Genomic DNA, 20,025 nt, shown 5'->3' with positions numbered 1-20,025 from the left:
CCCCCTCCACCAAAAAAAAAAAAACAGCTTGCCACCCCACTGCGCTCTGATTTCCTTTCCCTCACACTGCTGTGTCTTTGAATGCAGGCCTGTGGCCACAAGAAAAAAGTACCAGGCCCGCCACTGTGACCAGCGCTAACTTACGCGAGGAGCCTTTCAGCCTATCCGCTTGTGGAGGTCCTGTTGGCACCGCCCCTCTGACACATGTGTGTCAGAGAGGGCGGGGCTAACAACCTTCACCCGCACATAGGCATGAAACAACTAAGCCTAGTTGGAGATTAAACCTGAAGCTGTTGACAATGTGGCTTTCTGATTCAATACTTCAAGGCATTAAGGATTACACCACCTTTAACAACCTGACACCCCAATAACCACCTGGTGGGATGTATTTAAGGCTTACATAAGGGGCGTCATCATAAGCTTTACAGCTAAGTGGCTTAAACGGAATAAGGCTCGTACAGTAGAATTAGAATCTATGAAATTAAATTGTATTTCCAATCATAACTAGTGCATTTCAGGAGTTATGTGTTCTTAGAGCAGAATATAACCTTATTTTCAGTAAGCTTGCCTCAAATCATTTGGCACCTATTGGTGCCATATACTACTTTGACAATAACGAATGTGGCCATTAGCCAATTATCTTAGACATAAAACTCAAAGTAGCCTCAATCAAAAACCTTAACATTAATTTCAACTAATGGCGATGAAATTCTGAATTTATTTCAGGAATCCTATTCCAAATTATACATGCCTGAATTGGAATCTTCAGATGAAGCTATTGATTCTTTTCTTGGTCAACTTTCTATCCCTCAATTATTCCCTAATCAATTGGATACATTGGAGGCCCCTATTCCTCAATCAGATATTGAAAAAGCTATATCAGCCTCTCCTATTAATTAAGCTCCTAGCCCCGATAGTTTATCAGCAGAATTTAACAAAGGTTTTACTACTACTACTTAACATTTCTAAAGCGCTACTAGGGTTACGCAGCGCTGTACAATTTAACATGGAAGGACAGTCCCTGCTCAAGGAGCTTACAATCTAAAAGACAGGTGTACAATCTAAAGACAAGTGTGGAGACACAAGTGTCTCCCTTACTCTTGCAACTTTACTCCTGTATCATTGAATAAACTTTTGTAGATGGTAAGTTTACTGATGCATGTATTATAGTCCTACCTAAACCAGGAAAGGATCCCATATTACTATCAAACTATAAACCAATCATCAATTAATTCAGATAGTAAATTATACACTCAGATTATAGTTAATCAACTTGCTCCCTCCTACCTAGTTATCATACATCTGGATCAATGTGGTTTCATGGCTAACAAGTTTACCAGTGATAATGCCTGCATGTTCTGCAACCTTCTTCCTCTGGTTAATAGATTAAGGGGGACGGTAATTGCTTTGTCAATAGATGCTGAAAAAGCATCTGACAGGATTGAATGGCAATATCTGTATGCTACCCATCATCATTTTGGTTTCGGCCCTAAGATAATTCAGATGATTAAATTGTTATATCAGCATCCTAAAGCCAGTATATTTGTAAATAACAAAACTTCTACATACATCACAGTGTCAAGTGGCACTAGAGATGTTTGCCCATTGTCTCCACTGTTGTTCAACCTAGCCATAGAGCCACTTGCCATTGCCATTCGTTCAGCTACTGATATCAAGGGTATTGCATTTCTTTCCTGTCCTTTAAAACTATCCCTCTATGCAGATGATTTACTTCTATACACCACTCCCTCCTCTATCTCTTCTATTCTTACTCCACAATTCTCTGATATATCGTGTTATAGAATCAATTGGGATAAAACAGAGTTGTCTTCCAATGCATGACTCTCCGGATCTCACAGAATTACACTCCTTCCCATTTAAAACACAATTATTACATATTAAATATCTAGGCATTTATCTACGTCATTCTCTTACTGATACCATTAACAAAAATGTAGATGAACTTTTAAATTCCTTGAAAACATCTACCTCCAAATGGTCTCCACTACACCTAAGTTGGTGGGGTCGTCTTGAATCTATAAAAGTGACTAGTTCTTAGAATAAGCTACCTCCTCAATATGCTGCCTATTTCCCTACCCACTTATTTATTTAACTCCACTGATAGAATTTTATCCTAATTTTTCTTTGTACCATGACTTGTTTATGTTATCTATGGGATTTTTCTGGTTTACTTATGAGCTTGACTATTTTTCCCCTACTTGGCTTTGTTTGGAATCACAGCTTCATAAGCCCTTTCCTGTCTATATTATGGCTAATTTTTCCTCTCTGTGTCTTTATCCAAAATCTAGTACTAATAATGTCTCTGGGGCCACAATAAGGGCCTTTCAAAGACTGACATCAGCTCTATCTACTTCCTTAGGTTGTGTAGATGATGATGTTTTATGGAATAATTAGTCTATTTGTGCAAACAAACTTCCTATCCTCTGGCCTATTTGGCAAAAGTGTAACATTTGAATTCCTAGTCAAATTGATACAGATGGTTCTTTTTTTTATTTTTTTGAAGAGTTTATTGAACATTAATAAAGGTACAGACAGCCAGTGAGGCGCCCAAACATACTCAATACATATAATCAAAGACACTTCGCCTCAACTAACAGTGTATAAAAGTTTAACTTGCTCAACATAGCAAACGTTTTCCTCAAATTTTCCATGTTTTACGAAGGTTCCCACTTCCCAGTCAAACAAGTCCCCTCCCACCGCCCTACCCCATCCCATCCCCCCCAAGACACTCTGCCTCCAACTGTTTCAATGTCCACCCACCAACAGCACCCCACCCACAGATTCCTCCTCCTTCCCAAACAATTAACATGAACAATTCTGCAGGAAGGGCTCCCACACAGTCTCCCACTTCCCCACAGTGTGGCACTGCTCCGAACGAAGTCTTTCCCTCTCGTAAATGAACCATAGTTTGTTCAACCATCGCACCCTCGAGGGAACTACAGAGGACTTCCAATGAGCTGCCAGTACCACTCTTGCCGCCAGCACAGCCTGCCTGGTTAACAGCCCTTGCGATTTAGTAAGGCCCGGAGGCTTTTTGGAAAAAAGGAACAATTCCGGAGACCACTTAATAGGCCTCTGAAACCAATGCTGTAGTCTATATTGAATAGATTTCCAGTAGGCCCGCACCTTAGGACAGGTCCACCAAATGTGTCCCATCGAGCCTTTCTGACCAAATCCACACCAGCACAAAGGAGAGACATCCGAGAACATGTGGTGCAACCTCACAGGAGTCAAATACCACCTGTAAAGCACTTTCAACATATTTTCCTGAAATGGAACAGATACCGACACCTTCGCCCAACCATTCTCCTAAACTGACCAGTCAGCCTCATCAAAAGTGACTCCTAACTCTTGGTGCCAACGCTCTCTGTGAAGAAGGCTGGGACGAAGCTGCTGGCTCAAATAAGAATAAAGACACGTAATTAATCCTCTAGTGGTCTTGGAGTCTTCACAAAGATCCTCAAAAAAGGAGTTTTCACGCAGAATTTTAGATTGAATTTCTCTAGTGGACAGAAAGTGTCGTATCTGTGAATAAGCAAACAATTCTTGCGGCAGAATCGGAAACTGATCCTGGAGAGATTCAAATGAAATCAAACTACCATCATCAAAGAACTGACCCCAAGACACCAATCCCAAGGTGGCCCACCTAGAGAAAGGCCCAGGTTGAAGTCCCGGAGAGAATAGCGGATTGTTAGCTATGGGCGAAAACCTAGAGAGCACCCCATCTGACGTGGTAAAAAGCCCATCCCAATAAAAGAAAGTGGATAAAATTGAGGGACTCAGATCTCTGCGTAAATCCCAATATCTACTTGGAAGCCACATTAAAGAGCGAAGAGGACAAGACCCTATCTCAGCCTGCTCCATGTGGACCCACAACTTATGGGAATGGGCCTGAAACCATTCAAAGGCTGAACATGCCTGAGCTGCCTTATAATACCACATAATATTGGGAACTCCCAAACCACCTTTCCTCCGCGTCCGGTTGCCTAGGGCACTGTTGTATCGGGGACGTTTATTTGACCAAACAAATCAGACCAATCGATCCTGAATCTTCGCCAAAAATCCCCTGGAGATATTAAGAGGCAGAACCTGAAAAAGATATAATAGTCTGGGCAAAACATTCATCTTTAATGTTGCGACCCTGCAGAGCCAAGATAAGTCTGTAACATCCCATCTATCCAAATCCTTGTAGAGACTTTTCAACAAAGGAGGGTAACTGGCCAAAAACAAATCTTTTAAGACCGGGGTTAGAGTGACCCCCAAATAAGTGAGCCCTCTGGTAACCCAGCGAAAGGAAAAGGAGGATTTTAAAGAGTCCAAAACCAGAGAGGGAATCCCAATAGCCAAAGCCTCCGATTTACTCATATTTAATTTAAACCCAGATACCATAGAATAAGCACTCAGCTTCTGCATAAGATTCGGTAAAGAAAGCAACGGTTTCGTCACTGAGAGCAAGACGTCGTCTGCGAAGAGAGCTAATTTATACTCCTGCTGCCCCACTGGTATTCCCGCTATGTTAGGGTCCACTCGGATAGAGATCGCAAGAGGTTCCATAACAAACGCAAATAGCAACGGAGATAAAGGACACCCCTGCCAAGTGCCACGATAAAGGGGAAAGCCCATAGAGTTTCCGCCGTTAATACGAACACACGCCCGCGGGGGAATATAAAGAGCCTGTACCCACCAACAAAACCCTGGCCCCACTCCAAACCTCTCTAAAACCTGAAGTATGAAAGGCCAATGAACACAGTCAAAGGCCTTCTCAGCATCCAGACCTAACAAACAAACCGACAAATCGCTCTTCTTAGATACATGAATCAGGTTAATCATACGACAAACATTATCCATGGCTTGTCTATTAGGAATAAATCCAATTTGGTCAGGGTGTATTAAATCTGGCAAGACCCTTGCTAGGCGGTTCGCCAACACCTTCGCCAAGATCTTCACATCAGAATTCAAAATAGAAATGGGACGATATGATGCACATTCCGTCCTATCCTTCGCTGGCTTTGGAATAACAGCGATCCAGGCTTCCATCATTGAAGAAGGGAAGTCCTCTCCCAGTAAAACCTCATTAAGAAGCTCCGTCAATAGAGGGGGCCAACTCCCCTCTAAATGTTTTGTAGAATTCATTAGGCAATCCATCTAGCCCTGGCGACTTCCCCACTGGCAAAGATTTAATAACCCTTACTACCTCCTCCACCGTAACCTTTCCATCCATTGCCTCCTGCTGCGCTACTGTAAGCTGCGGAAGAGAGTAAGCCGAGAGAAAATTTTTCAGCTCATCAGGTGATGGGTTGATATCAGATGAGTAAAGCTCTTGATAAAATTCTTGAAAGCGCTGACGAATCTTCCCCAATGAAGTCACATAGCCACTCTTTCCACCCCCACCTTCAAGATAATACGATCAACTTTCCTCTGCAATAATTTGATCGCCAAAGCCCTACTGGGTTTATTAGCATGTATATATTGGGAACATTGGTATTTAGCATTAACCAATTTCAGCTGGTCCGAGTAAATATGATCAAGCCGTAAGCGAAGACCCTGGATTTCCCTCAAAGTAGTCTCCGAGTGAGATAATTTATGCTGTTCAGATAAAGCCGACAATCGGGACAAACACCTTGCAATTTCAGCCCGTTGCTTCCGCGCCCTCGAACTAACCTTCTGGAGCAAAAAACCCCTAGAAACAGCCTTCAGGGCATCCAAGACCACCCCCAAAGCAGGACCCGAGTGAACATTAAACTCTATATACTCCTTGAAAAGCTGCCTATAACCTGCTAGAATCTCCTCCTCCTTTAACAATGTAGTATTCAAGGTCCACCTCCACTCTTTCTCTTCCTCCTCAAGAGAGGGCAAACATGCCCATACTGGGGCATGATCCGATAGAGTACATGTACCAATCTCTGCCACCCAGCCCGCGTGAGTTAATGAAATGTGCATTAGCAAATAATCAATTCGAGAATAGGAATCATGAGGGTGGGAATAGAAGGAATAGCAATGCGCCAGACATCAACGACTCCAACATCCCCAACAAACCTATTGAAAGCTTGAGATATCTGACTATCAGTACACGAAGGCTGTGCAAATCTATCCAAAGCCGGATGCAAAGTAGCATTAAAGTCCCCCCCCCCCCCCAACAATCAACTTACCCGGTGGACAAGAAGTAAGGCGACCCACCAACTTATGCAGAAAACCCCCCTGATCTTCATTCGGAGCATATATAGAAACTAAATTGAGCGCCACATTATCTACGTTAAGATTGAGAAGCAGAAATCTCCCCTCCGCGTCCCTCTGTACCTTGGAAACTTGAACTTGCAATGATGAATGTAGCAATATAGCAACGCCCCTTTTTTTAGATCCATCTATAGCAGATGCACAAAAAACTAAGTGATATTGAGAGAATGATAAAAATCTTTCATGGTCCCTTCGCAGATGGGTCTCCTGGAGGAACACCACATGTGGTTTCAGATGCCCCAATTCCTTAAAGATTTTTTGACACTTCTGTGGTGAATTAAGGCCTTTGACATTGTAAGACAAAAACTTTAGTTCTCTACTAATTAATACAATCTATCTGAGGCCAGGCAAGGCACATGCAAAAAATTGAGACCGGGGAGCCCCCCTGAACCCCCTGCAAAACAGCTTCAATATAAAGAGGCACCTTCCCAACCAACCCCCCCCCCCAACCTTACCCCTTCTTTCTGCAGAACACATATCCCCCACCTCCCTGGACCCCCCCTCCCATCCACAACCACCAGACAGAAAGCCCATCAAAACTTGTCTAGGAAACAAGGAACAAGTAGTCACAATACCCCACAGCGCACTCGAATCCCCCCCTACACCCCCCATATAGCTTACCACACATACCGCCCCACTCAAGCACTCCTTCAGTCATACCTAATAACCCATTCAATCTCTCCATCCATCCACTCCCGAGCCTACATGTCCAACCCTTCCCTCCCACATATAGCAATATCACAGAAACCACTCACACTCCACATACAGCCCCCTCCTCATATATCTATTTAACCATACATTGAATAACAAAGCCCTCCCTGCCCACGTTCAACCAACACTTCACCTATCTCACCAACACATACTTGCCCCCTACCACAAGCATACTTACCACACATAGTGTAAAATTTCTTAACAAAGAGACCTTCAACAGTCCAACAATCCAAACGCCAGAGCTGCCTGGAAATTTGTGCTGGAGGAAAGTCACAAATTATCAGAAATAATCCATAAGGCACAATTTACTGACTACTTCTCTTTGCGAGATACCTGCTTCCAGCGCTGCAATTTAGCTTTCGTCTCCGATGCAATATCCACAGGGGGAGAAGCATTTGGCGCCAATCCTGCCTCGTGCAACCTTTTCCAGGCTTCCGACAAGTGCCTCACCCGAAATGCTGTTCCCTTTACGGAGAAGCATAGTGCAAAAGGAAAAGCCCAGCGATATTGTATCTTTTCCTTAATCAAAATGTCCAAAGCAGGCTTCATGGCTCTTCTTTGTGCCAAAGTGAAAAGAGAAAGATCTTGATATACCCCTACCCGGGCATCGTTAAATTCCACTGTGTTAGCTTGGTGGGCACACTGCAACGCACGCTCCTTAAAGGCGAACGAAGCAAATCTCGCAACAGTATCACGGGGACGATTATCTGGCAGCTTTTTCAATGCCCTATGTGCTCATTCCACAGTACCCTCCGTGGGATCCAGTGCAGCACCCATCAACTGGCCACACAGGGCTCTCACAATGGCGGGAACATCCTCACCATCCCTCACCTCTGGGACTCCCCGAAAACAGAGATTCTTACGTCGCTCCCGGTTCTCCAGGTCGTAGATCTTGTATTGGAGCTCATCACAGATTGCTAGGACCTGGGTAATCTGGGACTCCGCCGTGTTAATTTGATCTCCCATATCATCCATGCGCGTCTCCAGTTCTTCAACTCTCCCTCCTAGCTCGCGGAGATCTGTATTCATAACATCAATCCGCTCAAGGTTCGCCTCTTTTGAAGATTTTATTTCTGCCCGAATCGCTTCAAGGCTCTTCGCCAAGCTATGCGGCGCACTACTTTGAGAGAACAGTTCTTGTTGCTCAGACTGGGAAAGGGCCGATTCCGAATCTGACCCTGAGGGCCGAGCCGGCGACATGCGGCATTGTGAACTCTTTCCCTGCTGTCGTACCAAATGGCGCTCGCCCTCCTTCCTCGATGCCCCGATGGATTTACTCATATTTCCGACGGTGGGAGCAATGTCAGGCACTCACTTGCACTTGCTGAGACGGCTATAAATAGCTGATTTCAGTGGGAAGGCGCCGGAGCTAAGAACTCAAGGCGCCATCAAGCTCTGTGACGTCACTTCCTCCTACAGATGGTTCTTTTAAGTCTTTTGCTCAATTAATGTCTGAATTTCAGCTCCCCGAGTCACAGTTTTTACATTGCATTCAACTTCAACATGCTATTAAATCACCCATTTGGGATGCTGCTCATGCAACTTTTAAGAATCATGTTACAGCTTTTATACTTGGTTCTGGGTTCTATATCACATCGTGCTACTGTTTTTTTTTAAATAAGGAGCTACTTCAAGCTTCCAGTTCCTGCCGCAGTCTGCAACAAGTTTGGGAGAAGGATTTGGGTGCTTCGTTGTCCAACTGTCTTTGGTCTGCAATTTGGTTAACAGACTCCAGGGCCTCACTATTGGCTTCAATGATTCAATCTATATTCTTTCTGTATCACAGAGCCTTGTGGACGCCTAGAAAATGTCAATTATCTGGCTATAGTACTTCTGATTTTTGTTGGTCTTGCCAATCAGCAACTGGTACATTTCTGCGTCTCATATTTGAATGTCTCAATCTAACAATATTTTGTGAAGATGTAATTCAGAAAATTCAAGACATCTGCCAATTTAAAGCTCAACTGTATGTTAAGTACATTTTATGGAAATCTGTTTCTATTCCTTTTCCCCTCTTGGATCCTTTTTGACTATAGTGACTTTGAAACTGATTATATCCAACTGGAAAAATAACTCGATCTTTAACGTCTGTATGTGGTGGAATTGGATACTGTTGTATAAAAAATATGAGCAATCTTTGATTTACCATTCCCAACATATTTCTACCAAACTCCATAGATGGAAAGTACTAGATGATTACTTAGTGGGTCTTTTATAAAGCAGCACTAGCGTTTTTAGCTTCTGGTAAATATCAGCTGGTGGTAAACACTGAGATAACCATTATATTCCTATGGGCGTCTTAGCGTTTACCACCAGCTGATTTTTACCACGAGCTAAAAATGATAGCGTGGATTTGTAAAAACGTCCCTTAGTTTCTATAGTATTATTGAGCTAATTACATGTTATATATTTGTATGCATCCTTGCTGTTTACTCACTTCAACTGTTCCAATAGTTGTTTGTTCTTTTATATTATCTTCATAATTAATACAAAAAATTACTTGGCAAAAAAATAAATAAAAATAAAACAAATCCAATACAGTGAAAAACAAAACCTCCATTCTATAAACTGACCTCACAATTCCCAGAAAAATCTTATTAATTTAAACTAAAAGCTCTCCCATATAAGCAGGTCTTAAGAGAAAGTGAAAAAATGTTGCATTACAATTTCTCCAAAGGAAGAGTTCCATAATTTAGGATCAATATATGAAAAAGCCTATTTCTTAGTGTCTGCCAACCTAATATTAGTAGAACAAATGATAGAGCTAGGAGAATGTAAGGATCTGGCAGCAACATAATCCTATAAACACCATCTAAGATATTCTTAGATACTATAATCAACGCCATCAAAGATCAATGCACGATACACCAAGACCAGCTTTTTAAATTCAAGCATCTCACTTGCAGCTAACGTAGTAGTTTCAAAATAGCCATAATATGATCAAACTTAATCTACACACTAAGCAGGCAGAGATGTTTCGGATTTACTAAGTTTTTTGGTTTGGTAAACCAATATAAACAGCATTGTAGTAGGTAAACGCCGGAAACAAAAGAACAAAACTGAATTTGCCAAATAAGCAAATTACAAATATTATGCACATTTTAAAAAAGCTGTTTTAATAACAGAGCTAACCTGAAACTAGAATCTATCATAAGACCAAGAACAGTGAGGGTTAAGTTAAGCACCAGCAAGTTAACAGTAAACATAGCCAAAAATGTATAAAAAGGTGTTCTAATGAATATAAACTGTACATGAGGAAACAAAATATTGAGAGGGTCCTAGAATAAAAAAAACATCTAAGAATTGCATACTGGTTCAACCTGGCTTTAGTTTTGACTACTGAGCATATTTTAATGTGGTTGCACACTTTGTTTGTATGAAGCTTAAAAAAGTGTTGGAAAACTGTATCATCATAGGTTTCATTAATTTCTTGGCGTTGGAAACTCCACAACCACATTAAGGACTAGGAAAAAAGGCCCGTTTCGGACTCAAATGAAACGGGCGCTAGCAAGGTTTTCCTCGGAGTGTGTGTGTTTTACAGAGTGTGTGTGAGAGTGTGTGATAGAGTGAATGTGTGAGTGTGTGTGACAGAGAGAGTGAGACTGTGTGCGAGAATGTGTGTGTGTGTGAGAATGAGAGTGTGTGCCAGGGGCCCCCTCCCTCCCTCCCAGTTTCAGGGTCCGCCCTCCCTCCCTCCCACCCACCCAGTTCCAGGGTTGTTGGCCCCCCTCTCCCCCTCCCTCCCAGTTTCTGGGTCCCCCCTCCCTCCCAGTTTCTGGGTCCGCCTGGCCCCCCTCCAAGTTCCTTGGTCTGCACTCCCTCCCACCCAGTTCCAGAGTTGTTGCCCCCCCCCCTCTCTCCCTCTCAGTTCCAGGGTAGATGCCCCCCTGTTCTCCCCCCCCCCTCAAGCCACCCTGCGATGTTTACATGAAAAATTAGGAGCTGTGAGTGTGTGTGTGTGTGTGTGTGAGAATGAGAGTGTTTGTCAGGGGCCCCCTCCCTCCCTCCCAGTTTCAGGTTTCACCCCCTCCCTCCAAGTTCCAGGGTCGTTGCCCCCCTCTCCCCCCTCCAGTTTCAGGGTCCGCCTGGTCCCCTTTTCTAGTTCCATGGTCGTTGCCCCCCCCCCCTCTCTCCCTCCCTCCCAGTTGCAAGGTAGTTGCCCCCCCCTCTTTCCCACCCCCCCTCCAGCCACCCTGCGATGTATTTTTGGAAAATAATGGAGCTTGGTTTTTATCCAAACGCACCTGTTAGGTTGTGAAGCTGACTCCGTGGCTTCATTGAAGTGAAGGGTTTGTAAGGTTCATCAGTTTCGTCAGTCTGTTACCATGTCTTTCGGCCCCGCCCACACGCCTGATAGGTCCGCTGCCCTTGACGTCAAAATGTGATGTCGAGGGCGGCGGACCTTTCAGAGGCGCTAGGGCGGGGCCGAAAGAGATGGTTACAGATTCACGAATCAAACAAACCTTACGAACCCTTCACTTCAATGAAGCAACGGAATCAGCTTCAGAACGTTGGAGGTGCTTTTTTATTATAGTAGAGATATCTTGTGTAACAGTACTGCACTGTAAAACATTAATTCTCATATGAACATTAAAAAAAAAAAACATGCTGGGTCAAACAAAGATCCACTGAGCCTTCATCATCTTTGAAAGTGGCCATACTTAATAAGGATCTGGGTTTCCTACCATATTACACACCATAAAATTATGCTACCTTGTCACCTTCTGGTTACACATCCACCTCTCTTTATTTCTTCTTTTTTTTTTTTTTTAATTTCTGTTTATGAGCAGAAACAAAATTTGTTCAAGATAGAAGGCATTGGGAGATAAAAATCATATATATCTGAAGATAAATGCTAATGGAATCAGAACCAAGCTCAATAATGGAGTATACAGGACACCTCAGCATGCTGTGCAGGGAAAATATAATTTTTAAACTGCTTCAAATAATTTATTACAGAAATCAGTTTAAAAAAAAAAACCCTGCTACTTAGCCACTATTTTGTTCCTCAAGCCTAATAAGTACATAAGTATTGCCATACTGGGACAGGCCGAAGGTCATTCAAGCCCAGTATCCTGTTTCCAACAGTGGCCAATCCAGGTCACAAGTACCTGGCAAGATCCCAAAAAGTACAATACATTTAATGCTGCTTATCCCAGAAATAAGCATTGGATTTTTCCCCAAGTCCATTTTAATAATGGTCTATGGACTTTTCCTTTAGGAAGCTATCCAAACCTTTTTTTAAACCCTGCTAAGCTAACTGCTTTTACTACATTCTCTTGCAACGAATTCCAGAGTTTAATTATACGTTCAGTGAAGAAATACTTTCTCTGATTAGTTTTAAATTTACTACTTTGTAGCTTCATCACGCGCCCCCTAGTCCTTGTATTTTTGGAAAGAGTAAACAAGCGATTCACATCTACCTGTTCCACTCAACACATTATTTTATAGATCTCTATCACATCTCCCCTCAGCCTTCTTTTCTCCAAGCTGAAGAGCCCTAGCTGTTTTAGCCTTTCCTTATAGGGGAGTCGTCCCATCCCCTTTAGCATTTTCGTCGCCCTTCTCTGTACCTATTCTAATTCCACTATCAGGCTTATTTTCGAAAGAGAAGGGCGCCCATCTTTCGACACAAATTGGGAGATGGGCGTTCTTCTCACAGGGTCGCCCAAATCAGCATAATTGAAAGCCGATTTTGGGCGCCCTCAACTGCTTTCCGTTGCGGAGACGACCAAAGTTCCTGGGGGCATCGGATGCATAGCGAAGGCGGGACTGGGGCGTGCTTAACACATGGGCATCCTCGGCCGATAATGGAAATAAGAAGGGCGTCCCTGACGAGCACTTGGCCAACTTTACTTGGTCCATTTTTTCTTGTGACCAAGCCTCAAAAAGGTGTCCGAACTGACCAGATGACCACCCCTTACTACCCCAGTGGTCTCTAACCCCCTCCCACCATTTAAAAAAAAAAAAAAAAAAAACTTTAAAAATATTTTTTGCCAGCCTCAAATGTCATACCCAGCTCCTTAACAGCAGTATGCAGGTCCCTGGAGCATTTTTAGTGGGTGCAGTGCACTTCAGGCAGGCGGACCCAGGCCCATTTCCCCCAACCTGTTACACTTGTGGTGGTAAATGTGAGCCCTTCAAAACCCACCAGAAACCCACTGCACCCACATGTAGGTGCCCCCCTTCACCCCTTAGGGCTATGGTAGTGTACAGTTGTGGGTAGGGGGTTTTGGGGAGCTCAGCATCCAAGGTAAGGGAGCTATGCACCTAGGGGCAATTTATGAAGTCCACTACAGTGCCCCCTAGGGTGCTCGGTTGGTGCCTTGGCATGTGACGGGGACCAGTGCACTACAAATGCTGGCTCCTCCCACGACTAAAGGGCTTGGATTTGGTCGTTTCTGAGATGGTCGTCCTTGGTTTCCATTATCGCCGAAAACCGAGGACAACCATCTCTAAGGTCGACCTAAATGTGGAGATTTGGGTGTCCCCAACCGTATTATCGAAACGAAAGATGGGACGCCCATCTTGTTTCGATAATACAGGTTTCCCCGCCCCTTCGCTGGGACGTCCTGCGAGGACGTCCTCACGAAAACGGGTGCCCCGTTCAATTATGCCCCTCCACATCTTTTCTGAGATGCAGCGACCAGAATTGAACATGATATTCAAGGAGCGATGGAGTGATACAAAGGCATTATAATGCCCTCATTTTTCTTTTCCATTCCTTTCCTAATAATACCTAACATTCTATTTGCTTTCTTAGCTGCCGTCGCACACTGAGCAGAGGATTTCAACTTATCATCAACGATGGCACCTAGATCCCTTTTCTGGTCAGTGACTCCTAACGTGGAACCCTGCTTAACATAGTAGCTATAGCTCAAGTTCCTCTTTCCCACATGAATCACTTTGCACTTGCTCACATTAAATGCCATCTGCCATTTAGATGCCCAGTTTCGTAAGGTCCGCTTGTAATTTTTCATAATCCTTTTGCGCTTTAACAATTTTGAATACCTTTATGTCGTCAGCAAATTTAATTACATCACTAGTTACCATCTCTAGATCATTTATAAATATGTTAGAAAGCAGAGGTCCCAGAATAGACCCCTGAGGAACCCCACTATCTACACTTCTCCATTGAGAATACTAACCATTTAACCCTACTCTCTGTTTTCTATCCTTTAACCAGCTTTTAATCCACAATAGAACACTACCTTCTACCCCATGACTCTCCATTTTCCTCAGGAGTGTTTCATGAGGTACTTTGCCAAATGTCTTTTGAAAAACCAGATACACAATATCGACCGTCTCACCTTTACCCACGTTTGTTCACCCCTTCAAAGAAATGTAATGGATTGGTGAGGCAAGATTTCCCTTCACTAAATCCATGTTGGCTTTGTCTCATTAATCCATGCTTTTGAATATGCTCTGTAATTTTGTCCTTATAATAGTCTCTACTATTTTGCCTAGCACTGATGTCAGGCTCACCGGTCTATAATTTCCTGACTCAGCTCTGGAATCTTTTTTAAAAATTGGCATTACATTGGCCACCCTCCAATCTTCCGGTACCGTGCTCGATTTTAAAAATAAATTATATATTACTAACAATACTTCTGCAAGTTCATTTTTCAATTCTATCAGTACTCAGGGATGAATACCATCCGGTCCAGGCGATCTGCTACTCTTCAATTTGTCAAATTGCGGCATTACATCCTCCAAGTTTATACAAATTTCATTCAGTTTCTCTGACTCATCAGCTTTGACTACCATTTCTGGCACCGGTATCTCTCCCAAATCTTCCTTGGTGAAGACCGAAGGAAAGAATTCCTTTAATCTCTCCGCTATGGCTTTGTCTTTACTGGACCATCTTCATCAGACCCTACCAATAATTAATTTTTCCCACTTTGACCCCAGCTGTGTATATTATCAACCGATGTCTGTCTTGGAAACGTAAAGTGCTTTGATATCCGGTGATACTGCGGTATAACAAATTTTAAACATAAATATGGGGCTTACTTTTGAAAAAGAAAAACGCCCAAAAACAGCACAAAGTGGAAGAAGGATGTTTTTCTAGCAAAAAAAAAAGTCAAAATCACTATTTTCAAAATTTAAGACGTTTTTCTAAGCAGTTTGTCTGTGCATCCAAATCACAAGGGAGTGGGACACCCATAGGAATATGTCTCTAGCGTTAGTGTGTGCTAAAAATGATAGTACGTCTACAGCATAGCTTAGTAAACAGGGCCCTAAGTCATAAAAAGTTGCCCGAAATGACCAGACTGGAGAGATTAAGGCATGACCCCCCCTTATTCCCCCAGTAGTCAATGACCCCCTCCCACCCCTCAAAGATGTAAAAGAACAGTCCATACTAGCCTCTATGACAGCTTCAGAAGTTATGGCCAGTCCTATTAGAGCAGAATGCAGGTCCCTGGAGTAGCCTAGTGGTCAGTGCAGTGAACAATAGAGAAGGTGTCACAGGCCCATATCTCACTCTATCTGTTACACTTGTGGACGAAAGTGAGAGCTCTCCAAAACCTACTGTACCCACATATAGGCGACACATGCATCCATAAGGGCTACTGTAGTGGTGTACAGTCGGGTACAGAGGTTTTTGGAGGGCTCCTCATAAAATATAAGGGGGTAACTGTGAGATGTGTACCTGGAACCTTTTTATGTGAAGTGCATTGCAGCCCCTCCTATAGTGCCCCACTGCTCTGCTGGGATGTCTATGGTGGCAGTGTACTAGGAATGCTGGCCCCCAAGACGTCCCAATAGCTTGTTTTTATGCGGTTTTCCCTTGTACTTTTTCTCTCTCTCCCCCCCCCCCCCCCACCCGGAAATGGTCACAAAAACGCACCGAGCACAAAACATCTAGGAAATGGAGATTTTTGGAAAAAAAAGATAGACGTTTTTCAGGTTCAAAAATGGCCATGTTCACCACTTGATTTCTGGACCTTTTCAGAAAACATTCAAAGTTGGACTTAGACATCATATTGAAAATGCCCCTCTACATTAATTAATTATAGACTCCCAGAACCTGCTATACTTCAGGAAAAAAGTACAGTATATTCCTAAAGTAACGAACACCCATGTGAAAACTGCATATTACAATGCATAAACTTACCTAAGCCTGCTGTGTTCCTCTCTATACTTATATATTGCTTGCTGAAACTGATCAATTTGCTCAACAGTAGTTCTCTCTTTGTCAAGAAGCATCTTCAACTGCTCCTTCAGCATAGCAATCTTATTTAGTCTTTCCAGCTTTTCAGTTTCAGAAACCTGGTCAACACTAAAGAAAAAAAATAAAAGCAACAAAATTAAATTTCTTGCAGAGCTATATTCTCTTCAAAATATGAACCCAGAAACAATGGCAATAGTAGATATTGTATGCCGAAATCCAAGCATATTTTATAACAACGTATGTTTTAATCAGCACTTAGCAAGCAATGAGTACTAATTGGCTTTAGTATTTAAGTGCATAACTTGTTAAGCGTATTCTGAAACACACAGCACCTAAATTATAATGAACAGAGCAAAAAATGGGCGTGGTTATGGACGAGGAAATGGGCGTTCCAAACTTTACACACAGTTATAGAATATGCCCCCCTGCACCTAAATCTACACACTAGTATTTAAGCAACACTAGTGTAAATGGATATGCACAGTTCTAGACACTGGGATATCAACTAAGTGCATTCTATATATACTGCGCATAAATCTAGGTGCTGCTTATAGAATAAACTTAGGCGGAAATTCATGCCACGGATTTTTCAGGCACCATATAAAGAATGTAGCCCTATGCGGTTTAAGGACCTTTCTTTAAAGTAATTTTTGGTCTATTTTCCAAGCTCTGATACTCATTTGTTTCAACTATTATAATACTTCAAATAATAATAATTTAAAATGCACTCCTAGGATTCTTTTAGGTCTTTTTTCAAGCTATTGATTTAAAGGTGTGAGATTTAATTTTAGAGACCAACACAGAAGCACTGCAAGTAGAGTGACAAGTTTTGACGACTGGGGTTCTCTGAAGCAACAAATGGTGAAACATGGTCCTCTTACCTCTCACTTCGTCCTTTCAGTGTTCACTCTAGTGGATCCTCTTCAACTTCCATCTCGCTTGTTGGTGTGCCTCAGGGTTCTGTCCTTGGAACCCTCCTTTTCTCCATATATACCTCTTCCCTTGCTACCCTGATTTCATCCATTGGCTTTCAATACCATCTTTACACTGATGACTCTCAGATCTACATCTCTACTCCTGAAATCTCAACCTCGATCCAGGACAAAATCTCAGCCTGCTTGTCCGACATTGCTGCTTGGATGTCTCAAAACCATCTAAAGCTCAATATGTCAAAAACTGAACTTCTCGTTTTTCCCCCTAAACCCACCTCCCCTCTTCCCCCTTTCTTTCTCTGTTAATGGCTCACGCGACTTTTGTGTGGGGAAATCTTGCCTGACCAATTTACTTCAGTTCTTTGAAGGAGTAAACAAACATGTGGACAAAGGGGAACCGGTTGATATTGTGTATCTGGATTTTCAAAAGGCGTTTGACAAGGTACCACATGAAAGGCTACAGAGGAAATTGGAGGGTCATGGGATAGGAGGAAATGTCCTATTGTGGATTAAAAACTAGTTGAAGGATAGGAAACAGAGAGTGGGGTTAAATGGTCAGTATTCACAATGGAGAATGGTAGTTAGTGGGGTTTCTCAGGGGTCTGTGCTAGGACCGCTGCTTTTTAATATATTTATAAATGATTTAGAGATGGGAGTAACTAGCGAGGTAATTAAATTTGCTGATGACACAAAGTTATTCAAAGTTGTTAAATCGCGACAGGATTGTGAAGAATTACAAGAGGACCTTACGAGACTGGGAGACTGGGCGACTAAATGGCAGATGACGTTTAATGTGAGCAAGTGCAAGGTGATGCACGTGGGGAAAAAAGAACCCGAATTATAGCTAGTCATGCAAGGTTCCATGTTAGGAGTTACGGACCAAGAAAGGGATCTGGGTGTCGTTGTCGATAATACGCTGAAACCTTCTGCTCAGTGTGCTGCTGCGACTAGGAAAGTGAATAGAATGTTGGGTATTATTAGGAAAGGTATGGAAAACAGGTGTGAGGATGTTATAATGCCATTGTATCGCTCCATGGTGCGACCGCACCTTGAGTATTGTGTTCAATTCTGGTCGCCACATCTCAAGAAAGATATAGTAGAATTGGAAAAGGTGCAGCGAAGGGCGACTAAAATTATAGCGGGGATGGGACGACTTCCCTATGAAGAAAGATTAAGGAGGCTAGGGCTATTCAGCTTGGAGATGAGACGGCTGAGGGGAGACATGATAGAGGTATATAAAATAATGAGTGGAGTGGAACAGGTGGATGTGAAGAGTCTGTTCACGCTTTCCAAAAATACTAGGACTAGGGGGCATGCGATGAAACTACAGTGTAGTAAATTTAAAACAAATCGGAGAAACTTTTTCTTCACCCAACGTATAATTAAACTCTGGAATTCGTTGCCGGAGAAAGTGGTGAAGGCGGTTAGCTTAGCAGAGTTTAAAAAGGGGTTGGACGGTTTCCTAAAGGACAAGTCCATAAACCGCTACTAAATGGACTTGGGAAAAATCCACAATTCCAGGAATAACATGTATAGAATGTTTGTACGTTTGGGAAGCTTGCCAGGTGCCCTTGGCCTGGATTGGCCACTGTCGTGGACAAGATGCTGGGCTCGATGGACCCCTGGTCTTTTCCCAGTATGGCATTACTTATGTACTTATGCACATCCTCCGTCTCCTCAGCTCGTAACCTTGGAGTCATCTTTGATTCCTCTCTCTCCTTCTCTGCGCATATTCAACAGACTGCCAAAACCTGTCGTTTCTTTATCTACAATATTAGCAAAATCCACCCCTTCCTTTCTGAATACGCTGCCAGAACCCTTATCCACACCTTTGTCACCTCTCGCTTGGACAATTGCAATTTACTTCTCACTGGTCTTCCGCTCAGTCATCTCTCTCCTCTCCAATCTGTACAAAATTTTGCGGCACGGCTTATTTTCTGCCAGAATCGTTATACCCACACTAGCCCGCTCCTCAAGTCACTTCACTGGCTCCCTGTCCGCTTCCGCATTCAGTTTAAACTTCTCGTACTGACCTTTAAATGCATCCACTCTGCAGCCCCCATTACCTCTCCACATTCCTCCCCGTGAACTCCGCTCGCTGGACAAATCTCTCTTGTCGTCTCCCTTCTCCTCCACTGCTAACTCCAGGCTTCGCTCCTTTTCTCTCGCAGCACCTTATGCCTGGAATAGAATTCCTGGACCTATACGTCTAGCTCCATCTCTACCTGTTTTCAAATCTATGCTGAAAACCCATCTTTTCACTGCTGCGTTTTAGCTCCCATTAATTCCCTCACCCATAACTATCTTGTCTGTCTGTATTATTTAGATTGTAAGCTCTCTTGAGCAGGGACTGTCTCTTTGTATCAGGTGTTCAGTGCTGCGTGTGTCTGGTAGCGCTATACAAATGCTAATAATAACAATGATGTCAGGGCTCTTATAGAAGGAATCTTTCTCTATTGATGCGATTTGAATCTAATCCACTCATCAAAAAAATTGTTTTCACATTTTCACCAGATAAGCAACATTATTTTCAAAAATTATTTTTTCACTTGTTTTGGGATATTCAATGTGGTATAATTAAAACAAGCTGAGTAACAGACATATAAGATCATGTGATCTGTGGGTCTCTCAACTTATTATGAGCACACATCAAAAATTTCTAAATGTTTTCACTATATAAGCTTTTTCAAAGATTATTTGTATTTTGAGCTGTGTGTGTGTGTGTATATATACATATATATATATATATATATATATATATATATATATATATATATATGTGTTCGTTTTGGTTTTGCGGTCTCTTCTCACGCGTCTTTTGGCGCAAACCTTGTAACATTTTTGCTACCTTCCTCTGAACTGCCTCGGGTCTTTTTATATCATTGGAGAGTTAAGCCCTCCAAACCTAAACACAATACTGCCCTGCAATAAGAAAAAGCAGCAAGTACCTAT

The 20,025-nt window shown here is 42.7% G+C and overlaps 1 protein-coding gene across 1 annotated transcript in view; it reads right to left on the bottom strand.

Annotated features, from left to right (window-relative positions):
* The window catches only part of SMC6 (structural maintenance of chromosomes 6), a 413,908-nt gene that overhangs the window by 227,091 nt on the left and 166,792 nt on the right, over positions 1 to 20,025 (bottom strand). The window contains 1 exon segment of the mRNA XM_030198844.1: positions 16,085 to 16,249. Coding sequence (XP_030054704.1) covers positions 16,085 to 16,249 — 165 coding nt within the window.

This window comes from Microcaecilia unicolor, chromosome 3, assembly GCF_901765095.1.
Source record: "Microcaecilia unicolor chromosome 3, aMicUni1.1, whole genome shotgun sequence".
Classification (NCBI taxonomy): domain Eukaryota; kingdom Metazoa; phylum Chordata; class Amphibia; order Gymnophiona; family Siphonopidae; genus Microcaecilia; species Microcaecilia unicolor.
Note: the sequence above shows the minus strand (reverse complement) of the source record. Positions and strands in the feature narration are given on the sequence as shown.